Raw genomic sequence first — 16,688 nt, forward strand, 5'->3', positions numbered from 1 at the left:
TTTTTACGCCTGCTTTGCATGAATTCTTACAAAAAAAACCGTGGGGTCAAAATACTTACCACACCCCTTAATAAATACCTTAAGGGGTGTAGTTTGCAAAATGGGGTCACTTGTGGGGGTTTCCACCATTCTGACACCTATGAGCCTCTGAAAACCTGGCTTGGTGCAGGAAAACCAAATGTACTTCAAAATGTCTAAAATTATTACTAAACTTGTAAGTCTTCTAAATTGCTAAAAAAAAAATAATTTTTTCTTCAAAAGTGCTGCCAAAATAGAGTAAAGAGATGGAAATATATATTTAATTAAAAAAATTGTACAGTATGTATGTACATATGTGACATATTGCCGTTAAAAATAGGGAAAAATGATAATTTTTACAAAATTTCTTCATTTTTTCTATTTTTTTATTAACTTCCGCGAATCGTATCAGTCTACTTTTACCACTAAAATAAAGTACAACATGTGACGAAAAAACAATGTCAGAATTACTTGGATATTCAAAACTTTCGCAGAGTTATTCTCTGATAAAGTCACACATACCAGATTTAACAAATCTGGCTTGGTCATTAAGGGGTTAAACTTACCGGAAATTTGCGAGATTTCTCCACGTGCTTATTTCAACAATCCAGTTTAAGTGTCGCTAAATGCAGTCCGGCGGGTCAGTTGGTAGCGTTTGGCAGACACACAAATGTCAAAATTAGGCAGCCCCTTTTTAGATTGTGCCAGTGCCCTCTGTAGATACTGCCACAGTGCCCGCTGTAGATACTGCCACAGTGACCGCTGTAGATACTGCCACAGTGACCGCTGTAGATAATGCCACAGTGCCCTCTGTAGATAATGCCACAGTGCCCTTTGTAGATGCCAGTGCCCTCTGTAGATAATGCCACAGTGCCCTCTGTAGATAATGCCACAGTGCCTTCTGTAGATCATGCCACAGTGCCTTCTGTAGATAATGCCACAGTGCCCTCTGTAGATAATGCCACAGTTCACTCTGTAGATAATGCCACAGTGCCCTTTGTAGATAATGCCACAGTGCCCTCTGTAGATAATGCCACCTTGCCCTCTGTAGATAATGCCACAGTGCCCTCTGTAGATAATGCCACAGTGCCCTCTGTAGATAATGCCACAGTGCCCTCTGTAGATAATGCCACAGTGCCCTCTGTAGATAATGCCACAGTCCCTCTGTAGATAATGCCACAGTGCCCTCTGTAGATAATGCCACAGTGCCCTCTGTAGATAATGCCACAGTGCCCTCTGTAGATAATGCCACAGTGCCCTCTGTAGATGCTGCCACAGTGCCCTCTGTAGATGCTAAAATAAAGATGCAAAAGAAGGGATCATAAACGGTGCTGCTACTGTGAAATAGTAAATGCAAATGATAAATAACTGTTTATTGTAATCCAGGCTACGCGTTTCAATGCCGCACCGGCATCTTCATCAGGCCGTATAAAATGTCCGTACAAACAGCACTATTTAAAAACATCACATAGTTAAAAAACCGCCAATGTGACCGGGGTCAAAGTGCCCTGGTGACGTCATCCTGCAGGTCAAAGTTTAGAATCGTAACTATTTAGCAAAGAAATACTAGATTTAAGTAATATTATACAACGATGTTTAACAAACAGAATGAAGCAATAGCAATCGATCTTTGAGGAAACTAAAATTAGCGTGACAAAGGTACATTTAGGTGCTGACTAAGGCGTAAAGTAACCAATTGGATAGAAAGACGGTAAAAGCAAACTTATTAAAACTCACATAAAAAAATCACATAAAAAAGTATTTACAATGAACATTGTATAAGGTAGACGTTAAATGTGCAGTAAAAAGAAATAAGTGAATAAAAACGAACCATTTTTCGTGCTGCAGATCGCACAAGTACACAGGTGCCGCCAGAGCGTCCCTGGAGTCAAGGCAACCACATTCAGCTGCAGAAGCCGGTACGGGTTATAAAGAGGAACTGGGAGTATCATAAAGATGCTAGTGACAAGGTAAGACAACTAAATAACTCAATACATGCATTGTAACATTAAGAATTCCTCAAACCATTAGAGTTTATACATTTAAAACAGATGATTAGTTATTGCTATAGCACGTAATTAGCAATATAGCACGGAATTATCAATCAAGGGAAGATTCTGATATATCATTAAGACCTTTTGGATAGAGAGTAATAAGTTTAAAAATCCAATAATTTTCTTTTTGTTTTAATTTCTGAAAGCGATTAGGAACATCAGGGGATATTTGTTCTATGGGGATGATACTAATTCTGTCAAATTGGCAGTTATGCGATGAAGCACAGTGACGGGAAACACTGTGTTTAAGGAATCCCTTCAGCACGTTGAACCTGTGCTTATTGATTCTACTTCGTAAGCATTGAATTGTCCTCCCAATATATTGTAACCGACACAAACATTCTAAAGGGTATATAACATACATACTCCCACAGTTAAGAAAAGACTTAATGGGAAAAATTTCAGTGGTGACTGTTGAGGTAAAACGTCCTTTATGTGTGAAATATTGTTACAGCATAAACATCGTGCTTGACCACATTTATAGGAGCCAATTAAAGCTGGGAAAATGTTTGGAGTGAGAGGCTTGGGTTTATATATTCTGCTGGGAGCAAGAATATTTATCAAATAATATGACCGTCTGAAAGTAATGGTTGGTTTATACGGCAGAATATCTTTTAGGAATGGGTCGTTTTTCAGGATGTGCCAATATTTAGTCAGAATTAACCTCACAGATTTGTTCCCACTGTTAAATGATGTAATGAAGTTATTTTTAGTTTATACCTTCGTTTTTCGTTTTTACTTGGTTGATACACGAGTCTTGGGTTAGTTTAGCAGCTCTGGAGCGTGCTCCTTTTATTAGATTCACTGGAAAAAAAAATTCTTTAAATCTTTTTTTCCAGGACATTACATTCTTTAAGGAAATTGTTATCAGAAGAGCAAGTCTTCCGTACTCTTCTAAACTGTGCGAAGGGGACATTTTTAATCCACGGTGGATAGTGCGCACTCCTAAAGTCAATGTAGCTATTGACACCTACAGCTTTAAAGTGTTACATTTATTTGTATTTTTGTTAAAGCTAATAGCCAGGTCCAAGAAATCAATATAACCAGTGGAAAATGTATGAGTGAAGATTAAACCAAAGTCGTTCAAATTGAGTATATCAATAAAAGCAGAGGCCTCTTCTTCCTCTCCTTTCCACACAAAAAACAGGTTGTCAATATAACGCCTGTATAATAAAATTCTGTCATTAAAAACATGATTAGCATAAATATAATTATCCTCAAAGCTACCCATATAAAGATTGGCGTATGCCGGAGCAAAACGAGAACCCATTGCACAGCCCTTTATCTGATTATAATAGTTATTGCCAAAACTGAAGACGTTATGTTTCAGAATGTATTCTATGCAGTTGGTTAAAAACCGTGTTTGTGCTATTGGTATGTCAGAGTTGGAGGCTAGAACAGATTCTACCACTTTCAAACCTCTATCGTGGGAAATGTTACTGTAAAGGGCTGTGACATCCGCTGTTAAGAAGTGCACAGCGTTCAATGAACGCTGTGCATAGGAATAGAGACCGCAGCAGTGGCGCTGTCTCTATTCCTCCCGGTGATCATGTGACTGGTCACATGATCGCCGGGTGCCGTTACTGACAGACTGCTGCTGGGTCTTACTAGACCAAGCACAGTCCTATTAGTGACAATCGTCACTGAGAGGGCTGATTTCCCCTGTAACTGGGGCTGCTGTGCAGCTGCAGTTACAGTGGAAAAACATGGTGTAAAAGAAAGAAAAAAAATATATAACGTTCCCCAAAGGTCTTTTTTGACCTTTTGAGGGACAGACCATAGTAATAAAAAAATAGTAAAGTCAAGTGCAATTTTTTTTAAATACACATAAAATACCCACCCCCAAAAAAACGTTCCCCCCCGCCAATCATTTTTGTAACGCTAGCGCTGACCCAATTACCCTAATATAGACATGTAATATATTAAAATTTACGGTAGACAATGACGATCACAAATAAAAGGTCTATTTTAGGGTAAAACTATGTTATTACCAAAAAAAAATAGCTGAAACGTAAAAAAGCTTATTTTTTTACTATTATTTTCAAACTTTATGAATAAAGTCTAGAATAGCAAAAAAGGTGTGTATAAAAATGATAAAAACATAAACCTGCATTGTCTACGGAAAAAACTTCGCAAAAATCACGTAATTAGCTCAACAAATATAAAAGTTATAGCCATTTAACTAACACGTGATAAAAAGGGCTAAACGGTGTCTGGTCCTGAAGGCTCAAAATAGCCCGGTCCAGAACTGGTTAATAAGTTTGCTTTTACCGTCTTTCTATCCAATTGGTTACTTTACGCCTTAGTCAGCACCTAAATGTACCTTTGTCATGCTAATTTTAGTTTCCTCAAAGATCGATTGCTATTGCTTCATTCTGTTTGTTAAACATCGTTGTATAATATTACTTAAATCCAGTATTTCTTTGCTAAATAGTTACGATTCTAATCTTTGACCTGCAGGATGACGTCACCAGGGCACTTTGACCCCGGTCACATTGGCGGTTTTTTAACTATGTGATGTATTTAAATAGTGCTGTTTGTACGGACATTTTATATGGCCTGATGAAAATCCTGATGCGGCATTGAAACGCGTAGCCTGGATTACAATAAACAGTTATTTATCATTTGCATTTCCTATTTCACAGTAGCAGCGCCGTTTATGATCCTTTCTTTTGCATCTTTATTTTATCACATTTCCGGTGGCTAATTGGTCTAACCGGCTTTGGATCTCGGCAGCAGCACTTTCTACCACCCACAGTTCTGCTCAATTGTTGGCACGTTTTTTTTCCATCTGACCTGTGGTGAGCATTTACTTGTCTTGAACTGACTGTAGCGCTTTGGATTTAATTACACTATGTGGCGCCGTGCTCTTTTTCTCTGTAGATGCTGTCACAGTGCCCTCTGTAGATGCTGCCACACATACCCCTTGTAGATAGTGCCACAGACACCCCCAGTAGATAGCTCCATTGGGGCTCCATCTAGGAGTGGAATCCCCAGACAGAGTGTGACGCTTTGGCCAGGGATTCCTCTGCTGGAGGAGCCCCTGATGTCACTGTTCATACTCCTGGACCGGAATGTGATGTCAGGGGCAACCCTAGAGCCGGTGTGCCAGAGTGGAGCACTAGTGCAGGCTCTGCTCCGGAACTCTGGGGAAGCAACTGACATCAGTGTCCATATATGGACAGTGATGTCAGGGGCTTGCCCAGAGCTGGAGTCCCGGAGCAGAGCCGCTTCTAGCACCCTGTCTGGGATTCCAGCTCTGCTCCTGACATCACTGTTCATATATGGACAGAGATGTCAGGGGCAAACCCAGAGCTGGATTCCCGGGCAGAGCGCTACTAGCGCTCCTACTGGGACTCCAGCTGTGCTCTTGACATCACTGTCCAGCTCTGGGGAAGCCCTAGACATTGCTGTCCATATGTGGACAGCGATGTCAGGGGATTCCAGAGACCCGGAGCAGAGCCTATGCTAGCGCTCTGCCCGAGACTCCACTCTAGGGAAGACCCTGACAAAACTGTCCATATATGGACAGCGATGTCAGGGAATTCCACAGAGTCCCGGAGCAGAACCTATACTAGCACTCGGCCCGGGACTCAGGCTCTGGGGAAGCCCCAGACATTGCGTGTCCATTCATGGACAGCGATGTCAGGGGATTCCACAGAGTCCTGGAGCAGAGCCTATGCTAGCGCTCTGCCCGGGACTCCGCTCTGGGGAAGACCCTGACATTGCGTATCCATTCATGGACAGCGATGTCAGGGGATTCTACAGAGTCCAGGAGCTGAGCCGATACTAGCGCTCTGCCCGGGACTCCGCTCTGGGGAAAACCCTGACAAAACTGTCCATATATGGACAGCGATGTCAGGGATTTCCACAGAGTCTCGGAGGAGAACCTATACTAGCGCTCTGCCCGGGACTCAGGCTCTGGGGAAGACCCAGACATCGCGTGTCCATTCATGGACAGCGATGTTAGGGATTTCACAGAGTACCGGAGCAGAGCCGATACTAGCGGCTCTGTGTCCCGCGGGCCGCAGATGACAGCTTCAGGGGCCGCGTGCTTGAGACCCCTGCTCTAGATAGAATTCTAAATGTTGGCTGGATGCATATTTTGGACAAACATATGAATAAGCAACACTTCAGGTCGATGACTTTTATATAAACATCATTCTAAAGAGGACAATAAATTCATAGCACATTGTAGATAAATGTAATCTATTGTCCCTGTGTAAGCAGCCATTATAGGCTGAGGAGAGGTTGAATATAGTATTCTTTAATAAGATTACAGAGCATCTGTCAAAAAATTGCTCTTGTGCGACGTTTTTGCACAAATCATGTTAGAGTGATACAATAAATATATTTTGCTTCATGTGAGGGTTAATTTTTAACTATTTATTATAACTTTATAGTAATTCTCCTGAATTTTAACTGTTTCTTAGGGTTGTGCATGTATATTCATTGGAGGCTCCATCTCTGTCCAGACCTCTTATAATTTAGCAGCTTCCTCTACATGCCAACAGCTGATTGGTCTGTTATGCGACCGATCAAAACTCTCAATTAGCCACTACCTTTAGACTCTTAATTATTTTCTATGAAGTAAAACTTCTTTCGAAAAAAACAACCAGGAGGCTTAAAAAGAAACATCAATTAATTAAATCCTGCCAAAAGAATGTATTTTAATTTAACACTGATTATAATGAAAACAAATTGGTAACAGGGGCTTTTTAATGAAAGGATGTACATAAAAAGGTCTGCCTCCATGATCACTGCTTTATTTTATAATTCTCTAGTTCTGAGAACCTCTAGCAACATTTACATACATACAGTGTGAATGACATTAGCTCCTCTTCACGTAAACTGATGCCATCTTTTGGGGTCGTGGTCATTTACGACCATTTCAAATCAATGTACATACATTCAAATTGTAAGAGTTAATAGATATACATAGGTAATGGAAGATCACTTGTTAAGCAGTTTTGCTATCATACCATGTTCATTCCCCTGCTCTTCATCCATAAAGAAGGCCATATGATAGTTTCCAACAACAGTAGGATAGCGTGTTTCCAGTTCACACAATGGTGGGTAATGTGTGACAAACAATGTTAAAGATGTCACCTAAGTGCAGAATATGCATTACTAAAAGATCGAGAATATAGTATAAAATACATGGCACAGATAAAAAACACCTCAGTATAAATGAATCATATTAACAATTTCTGCGGATAATCATTTTTGAACTCTAAACTGACAGGTGCTGGAGAAAGGGATTGTCAAGTTTAAAAAAAACATTTTCATATATCCTGTTAGGGAATTCTGAGTTAAAGAGGTATTCGCAAATCAGACATTTATGGAATATCCACGGGATATGCCATAAATGTCTGATAGATGTGCGTCTTAGCTCTGGGAATCGCACCTATCTCCAAAACAGGGGTCACCCCATCCAGGTGAAGAAAAAATGGAGATGTGGCCGTGCATATACGCAGCTTTCTCTATACTGTTCAATGGGAGTTAAAGTCACACCAGGATATCACTATTAAATTTCATTATTCATTGTATAGATCATGAAATCAACAATATTTGCCATTTAGTTAAAAAAATTATCCAGTGAAGTTTTGAATCTCCATGTGCCTCACAATAATAGTCATTAACCCCATCATGTTCCTCAGTCATAACGGACAACATTGGGCTAATGTGTGAGGTACACGATGGGGTTAATTACTATTAATGCGAGGCACATGGAGGTTCAAAATCCACAATACCTCGTGCCTCACGTTAATAAGTGAAAGAAAGCAGTTTTTATTTTATAAGTGTAAAGATCATAAATGACGCTACAAATTTGTTATTAGGGTCGCGACAATATCGAATGTTTATAGTTTATGTATGACTTATTTTAAGGTTTACTGTAAAAAGTGTTGTTTTTTTAAATTTAACATTCCTTTTCTTTTTTAACTTTTTTGTCCTGGCATATATCTATACTAGTATAGAAAATCCGTTACACGGGTTTGCTAGCAAAAAGAATGCAGCGGTCTGTTAATATATATAAATGTTCCCCATAGCTGCCCCCACACCGTATAATGCTCCCCATAGCTGCCCCCACACAATATAATGTCCCCCCATATCAGCTCCTCCCACAGTATGCCCCTCATAGCTGCCCCCACTGTATAATGCCCCACATAGCTGCCCCACACATTATAATGCCCCCATAGCTTTCCCCACACAGTATAATGCCCCCATAGCTGCGCCCACAGTATGATGCCCCCATAGCTGCCCCCACAATATAATGCCCCCCATAGCTTCCCCCACACAGTATAATGCCCCCCATAGCTTCCCCCACACAGTATAATGCCCCCCATAGCTGCCCCCACACAGAATAATGCTCCCCATATCTGCCCCCACATAGTATAATGCTCCCTCCCATACACAGTATAATGCCCCCTCCCTCCCATACACAGTATAATGCCTCCCCTCCCGCCCATACACAGTATAATGCCCCCTCCCTCCCATACATCATATAATGCCCCAATATGTACGAACCAAATAGTAAAAATAATAAACATACATACTTACCTATCCCTGTTCCCACGATGGGTAGAGGATCCTTTGCCTCCTCTGCACTGTGCTGAGTGTGCTGTGAGCGGCTCGGCAAAGGCAGGCGCGATGTAGTGACGTCATCGCGCCTGTCTGCACCGAGTCACTCACATCGCACAGACCGGAGGAGAAGGATCCTCCACCCGGTGGGGGAACGGGGATAGATAAGTATGTATGTTATTATTTTTCTATTATGTCCGTACATATGGGGGCATTATACTGTGTATGGGTGGGAGATAGGGGCATTATACTGTGTATGGGAGGAAGGGTGTGATTCCCTGTGACGCGATCCAAAGGGCATCCCCCTTTTTAGTTACCCCATGAATGCTGCGGTCAGATTTGATCGCAGCATTCAAGGGAATAGCGGCGGAGATGAGAGATTTTTCTGATCTCTGCCGTTAGAGCGGGGCTGTGGCTGAGTAATACAGCCATTGCCCTGCTCCTTTCAATAAGTGTGCGCGCGTGGTCAGAATGAAGTGATGCGGCCGGCGCTGCACTAATGAGCGGCGGCGCAGGCACTGAAGACAGAACATGGGGGTGTTTTGCAGTGCGCCCACCATGTTCTGTCTACAGTGCCGGCAATCATTAGTGCAGCGCTGGTTGTATCATGCTGACCGCGCACGTACTTGTCAGGACTCAGGAGCGGGGCAATGGCCGTATTACACAGCCGCAGCCCTGCTCTAACAACATTTATGTATTACTATACTTAGCTGTGCGGCCGCACAGCTTAGTATCGAAGTACATGAAATAACGGTAGTGAAGGTGAACGGTAACGAAACAGTATCGGAGTTTCGAAGCAGCATGTAACCCTATTCTACCCTGCTTGTCAGGGAAGGAGAAGCTCCCCTCCAGTAGCACGAAAGTATAGCTGAGGAGACCCCTTCTCAGCTTGTCAGGATTGTAAAGCTCTGCATCCGGATAGCAGATATGAAGCCTGTATATGCCCACTCAGCCAGTATTGTTTTATTTCATTATATTTTCATTAGTTTCTAAGGGAGTGTATACGGTGGATGTCAAACAATATATATGTTAACTACTCAGGGTATAAAGATAATAGAATGGAAAAAAGGACCGCCGGCGCTGCTATGAATGAAATACGAACCAGGACTTATGAGAATAATAAAATATTTAATGGCAAGGAAAGGGCTACGCGTTTCGACGCTGGACTAGCGTCTTCATCAGGCCAGTACACATTGTGCGATGTACACACGTTTAAATACACAAGTGAAGTGAAAGATAATTGGCATTCAACACGGAAGGGAGGGAAAAAAGAACCGCCAATACGGGCGGGTCAGGGGTCAGACGATACAGCTTACATAAGCGTCTTTTACATAACAAAAATCAAACATTTTTTAAAAAATTATATATACATGTATATATATATATAGAGAATTATACTTAAAAAACATAGATTTAACAATATACATAAAACAGTAAATAAAATAAAATAAGAGAACAACCGATGTCGTATATAAGAAAATAAATCCTATCATAAAAGAATTACAATTATCAGTATTAATGGACACACATTGCGCACACTAAAAGATAGATATAAGAAAAAAGGGAAGTAAATAAATATAACCAAAATAAGAAATTCATTGAGCACAAAAAAATATATATATATATAGCGTCACTAGGTAACCAGGCAACGCAGAAAAGTTACGGCGGCCGAGTGGGGACACAGAACCAATGGACCGCACGGTGGACCGCAACACCAGAACGACAATATCACACGGGCAAGGAAGCCAAAGACGACAAACAAAAACAACAAGGACTTCATCGCAGAGTGCCCATAACAGACGAATAGCGGACACTACTAAAATGTAAGTGGAAAAAACTTAATAACCATATTAATACTTGCAAAATATGTAGTTACAATAAGAATTCATTCTTTATATCAAAAGAAAGAAAAGGACCGCATATCGAAAAAAACCAGGATAGCATATATATGGGTATTAAATAAACACCTAATTAATAATAGATAAATAGTTCATAATAAATAGTAATAAACAAATACATTAGAATAAAATCCAAAAAATAGCACATAGCAATTAATAAGCAAAAAATTTTTTCTATTATTCTAATGACGTTTCAGTGAGGTCATTTAGACCCCCAGGGTATAAAGTCTCAAGTTTAAAGATCCAAAAATTTTCTCTTTGTTTCAGCCTATTAAACCTATTGGGCACATCGCATGGAATTTGTTCAATTGGTGTAACAACTATATTTTCAAAACTACACTTATGTTTGAGTGCACAATGGCGGGACACACTATGCTTAAGAAAACCCTGTCTGACATTAAAACGATGTTTATTAACCCGATTTCTCAGTGTTTGGGTGGTCCGACCCACATATTGTAAATTGCACGCACAGTGTAACACATAAACCACGTAAGAACTTCCACAGTCAAGGTGGTTTTTAATAGGAAATTTGACACTGGTTTTAAATGAGGAGAATTCCATAACTTTATTAGAGATGTTGTCACAACAAAGGCATCTTTTATGCCCACAAGAGAAAGATCCCCTTTTTTCTATTAGAGGATCTAAAATTTTCTTTTTAATATTAGATAATTTACTAGGTGCCAATAAGTTCCTCAATGTTTTAGATCTTCGAAACGTTATTAACGGTTTCACTGAAAGTAATGGTTTAAGAAAAGGATCGCTAGTTAAAATATGCCAATGTTTCTTAAAAATAGTCCTAATATGTTTGCTACCTTTATTAAAAGACGTAATAAAATTTACTTTATGCTCAATGGATTTTACTTTTTTATCGTTAATATCACTAGGTGCTAATGCTTGAATGCATTCTAGTTGTGTCAAACCCCTAGCCTTAAGTTCTGCCCCCTTAATCAGGCTCCTAGGGAAACCTTTCTCTACAAACCTTTTGTTAAGGATACCACACTCTCTATTAAAATTAATATCATCCGAACAATTCTTCCTAATTCTACGGTACTGGCCAAAAGGGACATTCTTTAGCCAAGGAGTGTAGTGCGCACTTTTAAAATCCAAATAACTGTTTACGTCAACACTTTTAAAATGAGTTTTGGTAGAAAAATGACTCCCCTTATTCTCTATTGTTAAATCTAAAAAGTCGATGCTGTTCGCCGAAAATGTGTGCGTAAAACTAAGACCAAACTTGTTGTTATTTAAAAAATCTATAAAAACATTAGCAGCAGATACGTCTCCCTTCCAAATAAAAAACAAATCGTCAATGTAACGTTTATAAAAGACGATATTGTTAGTAAAATTATGTACATTCATAATATGAGATTCCTCAAAACAACCCATGTAAAGGTTTGCATAGGAGGGTGCAAACCTCGACCCCATTGCACACCCCTTTAACTGTCTATAAAATTGATTGTCAAATGTAAAAGCATTGTGTGTTAAAATGAAGTCAATGCATTCAATAATAAAATTAAGCTGTTTATTAGAAAAACGGGGGTCTGAGATGAGAAATGAAGAAATGGCTTCCATACCCTGTGTGTGTGGGATGTTAGTATATAAGGAAGACACATCAGCAGTTAAAAAACTAAAACCAGATATATCAAAATTAGATTGTAGATAAAAAAGATCCCTGATCAGTTGGGTGGAATCCTTGAGAAAGGAGGGCAATTTCAAAACAAACGGTTGTAGATGAATGTCAACAAAATGGGACAAATTATTAGTAAGGGATCCTATTCCAGAAATGATAGGTCTACCTGGAGGATTAGACAGGGATTTGTGTATCTTAGGGAGATGATACATGAAAGGAGTGGCAGGGAAGGGAACAGTAAGAAAACTCCTCTCTTTTTTGCTTAATAGATCATCATTAAAAGCCGACTCAATCAGGGTTTTGTATTCAAGTACATATTTAGGAATAGGATTAAAAGTTAATTTTTCATAAAATAATGTGTCAGAAAGTAGTCTCAAAGCTTCATTCACGTAATCTCCTCTATCTTGTACCACGATGCCACCCCCTTTATCTGCAGAGCGTATGACTATATCAGACATTTTTTGTATATTCTTTAATGCAATTCGCTGGGACTTAGACAAATTGTCATGAGTATTTGAACAATGTTCTATAGTCTTAAATTCGTTACTAATTAGATTCGAAAATATTTCAATTGCCGGACCACGATGGTGGAGAGGATAAAAACTAGACTTAGGTTGTACATTGGTCCTCACCGGCATAGTGACATCCAATGGAGGGGAGGCCTGGAGGGGCACAAAGGGAGTTAATGAGAAATGGCGCAGTAGGGTTAGTTTACGTACAAATTTATTGAGATCCATAAACAAATCAAATTCATCAGGGGATGAAGTAGGGCAAAAGGACAAACCTTTAGAGAGCAAGCTTAATTCATTATCATTAAAAATATGTTTAGATAAATTAAAGATTTTTACTACATCAGCCTGTGTTTTCTTTTTGGTGATAGGGGTAGGGTCCTTGTGATGACCTCTACCCCCTCTACAACCTCTAAATCTACTTCTAATTTTCTTTTGGATGTTGATTTCTGAATTTTTTGGAAATAAGTGCTGATGTTCTGAGTTTTTGGGTATTTGGATAATAACAGGTTGGCGTCCTGAGATTGGAGACTGGGAGAAATGGGGGGCATTGTGAGGTGAGCAGACAGACCTAAAAAAGAACTAGTGAGATTGGTAGAATCAGGGAAAGAATCAGGATTGGACAGAGTGTGGGAAAGAACATGTGAGGCAGATGGACCAGAGTAAGGAGTGGGTTCAATGGAGCAAGTAGAATAATTGGAGCAAATAGTAATGTCTGTGGAATCATTAAAAATAGATGTGTCAGATGAAAAACCCGGTGGTGTATCTGGGATAAGATTAAATAATTTCAAATGAGCATCTAAATCATGAGACCTAAATGCATGCTGTGGAATAGTGCCCAAAGGTAATAAGTATGGTATGTGTTTGGCATGAACTGACGATGTGCTAGGACTAGACATCGGAGCAAGATTTGTGCAAACACCAGTCATAATAGGACTGGGTATTATGGGAAGAGCACAGTTATTCGTAGCTGAGTGATCAAATCTTGGTTTTGGCCGCCTGGGTGAAAGATATTCCTTAGAATCTTGCTTTGAGTTAAGTTTAGATAATGCAGTAGTATGATTATTCTGATTTAACCGTTTTGTCATTGAAGGAACACCTGTAGTATTATTCACATTTTTTGTAATATTAATAGGAGGAAATAGTTTGGTAGTCATAGGACGTGAATAGGTCCAATCTCCAAGTTTATCATTCAAATAATCTTTCCTATCCCTTTCTAGTTTACGCATTTTTTTGGAAATAAGTGTTTTTTCAAACACTTTTAAACGATCAAAAGTGGAAAATTCCAATTTTTTAAAATCAGGATGATGACAGAAAGGGTCAAACTGAATGGTGAGACCCTCAATGGTAGAGGCAATTGCTAAGCATAACTCAGACCTTTTGTATACCAGACGGTCAATGAATCCCATACTACAATGTTCAATGTAGTTGAACCAATTGACACTAAAATCAAGATCATTAGGATACGGTGAATTAAAAAATAAACGTAAACCCCTAGGGGCCATCTTTTCAGATATATAGAGGTTCAAAAAATGACAGTCTATACTGTGAAAAGCTTCCTCTTTGAGCAAGTCCTCCAAACGCAAAAAAAGTTCCGTCATAGTCTTGGTTTGTTCCAAATTTACAGGTTCGTTCAATAATATTGTGTCAAAAGAGCTTGAGTTTAGCCCCGTCATCTGTGTTATCAACGAATCTCGGGATTTACCCCTCATCGCAATGGATTCCAACATAACTGAACCAATAGGTAACCACAAAAATATTAAGGTTCAAAGGTTAATTGTTATTATACAATATTGTAAATGAATGAAGATGGAAAAATAAGGATGGAAAAACAGGCAGCCTGTGTCCAAGGATCTACACAGCGGTGACTGTATCCAGTAGTAGAAATCCTTGAGAAGCCCGAGACGGAACACCCAAGGACTAGGTGTGCAACGCCCAGCAACAATGCACTAAATGAAAAGAAAAAGGGAGACACGGCGCCACATAGTGCAATAAACGAGGGAGGTTATGAGCAATAATGGTGTTACGAAAATTGCTCACCTGAGAGTATGGATACCAAGGTATCACACAAGCAAGAGCTGCAGCCAGGTCCGTGCACAGGCTCCTAGGGAAACCTTTCTCTACAAACCTTTTGTTAAGGATACCACACTCTCTATTAAAATTAATATCATCCGAACAATTCTTCCTAATTCTACGGTACTGGCCAAAAGGGACATTCTTTAGCCAAGGAGTGTAGTGCGCACTTTTAAAATCCAAATAACTGTTTACGTCAACACTTTTAAAATGAGTTTTGGTAGAAAAATGACTCCCCTTATTCTCTATTGTTAAATCTAAAAAGTCGATGCTGTTCGCCGAAAATGTGTGCGTAAAACTAAGACCAAACTTGTTGTTATTTAAAAAATCTATAAAAACATTAGCAGCAGATACGTCTCCCTTCCAAATAAAAAACAAATCGTCAATGTAACGTTTATAAAAGACGATATTGTTAGTAAAATTATGTACATTCATAATATGAGATTCCTCAAAACAACCCATGTAAAGGTTTGCATAGGAGGGTGCAAACCTCGACCCCATTGCACACCCCTTTAACTGTCTATAAAATTGATTGTCAAATGTAAAAGCATTGTGTGTTAAAATGAAGTCAATGCATTCAATAATAAAATTAAGCTGTTTATTAGAAAAACGGGGGTCTGAGATGAGAAATGAAGAAATGGCTTCCATACCCTGTGTGTGTGGGATGTTAGTATATAAGGAAGACACATCAGCAGTTAAAAAACTAAAACCAGATATATCAAAATTAGATTGTAGATAAAAAAGATCCCTGATCAGTTGGGTGGAATCGGCCGCCGTAACTTTTCTGCGTTGCCTGGTTACCTAGTGACGCTATATATATATATATTTTTTTGTGCTCAATGAATTTCTTATTTTGGTTATATTTATTTACTTCCCTTTTTTCTTATATCTATCTTTTAGTGTGCGCAATGTGTGTCCATTAATACTGATAATTGTAATTCTTTTATGATAGGATTTATTTTCTTATATACGACATCGGTTGTTCTCTTATTTTATTTTATTTACTGTTTTATGTATATTGTTAAATCTATGTTTTTTAAGTATAATTCTCTATATATATATATACATGTATATATAATTTTTTAAAAAATGTTTGATTTTTGTTATGTAAAAGACGCTTATGTAAGCTGTATCGTCTGACCCCTGACCCGCCCGTATTGGCGGTTCTTTTTTCCCTCCCTTCCGTGTTGAATGCCAATTATCTTTCACTTCACTTGTGTATTTAAACGTGTGTACATCGCACAATGTGTACTGGCCTGATGAAGACGCTAGTCCAGCGTCGAAACGCGTAGCCCTTTCCTTGCCATTAAATATTTTATTATTCTCATAAGTCCTGGTTCGTATTTCATTCATAGCAGCGCCGGCGGTCCTTTTTTCCATTCTATTATCTTTATACCATTGACAGCAAATTATTTTGCTTGTGCACGGACCTGGCTGCAGCTCTTGCTTGTGTGATACCTTGGTATCCATACTCTCAGGTGAGCAATTTTCGTAACACCATTATTGCTCATAACCTCCCTCGTTTATTGCACTATGTGGCGCCGTGTCTCCCTTTTTCTTTTCATTTAGAACTACTCAGGGTAACATGTTACCTATCTAAGGTAGGCAAAGGCTGCCTCAGAGAGGCAGTCTATGAGAAGACAAATTAAAGACAAGGGGGCATGCTTAATATAGAGGCAATATATTTACAAAAGGCCTTTTAAAACTATTAAATGTGGCGGTATACGTTCCTTTTTTTTTTTCTTTTTTTAAACATAGAAGTCGAGGGGTGACATATGTAACTGGATGTCAAAGAATTACATTCAGCACATATGTCGGGAGATTTTCCAGGTGTATGCGCCGAACGTAAATCATAAACGCATTGTGAACAGAGCCTACCATGTTGCTATTCAGTGTGCATAGTCTGTAGCTTCAGTTTTCCATA

The 16,688-nt window shown here is 39.2% G+C and overlaps 1 protein-coding gene across 1 annotated transcript in view; it reads right to left on the reverse strand.

Moving 5' to 3' along the window:
• The window catches only part of MSH3 (mutS homolog 3), a 237,015-nt gene that overhangs the window by 14,092 nt on the left and 206,235 nt on the right, over positions 1-16,688 (reverse strand). The window contains exon 22 of the mRNA XM_075837774.1: positions 7,055-7,181. Coding sequence (XP_075693889.1) covers positions 7,055-7,181 — 127 coding nt within the window. The remainder of the gene's footprint in view (positions 1-7,054; positions 7,182-16,688) is intronic.

The sequence above is a fragment of the Rhinoderma darwinii genome, chromosome 1, assembly GCF_050947455.1.
Source record: "Rhinoderma darwinii isolate aRhiDar2 chromosome 1, aRhiDar2.hap1, whole genome shotgun sequence".
Taxonomy (NCBI): Eukaryota; Metazoa; Chordata; class Amphibia; order Anura; family Rhinodermatidae; genus Rhinoderma; species Rhinoderma darwinii.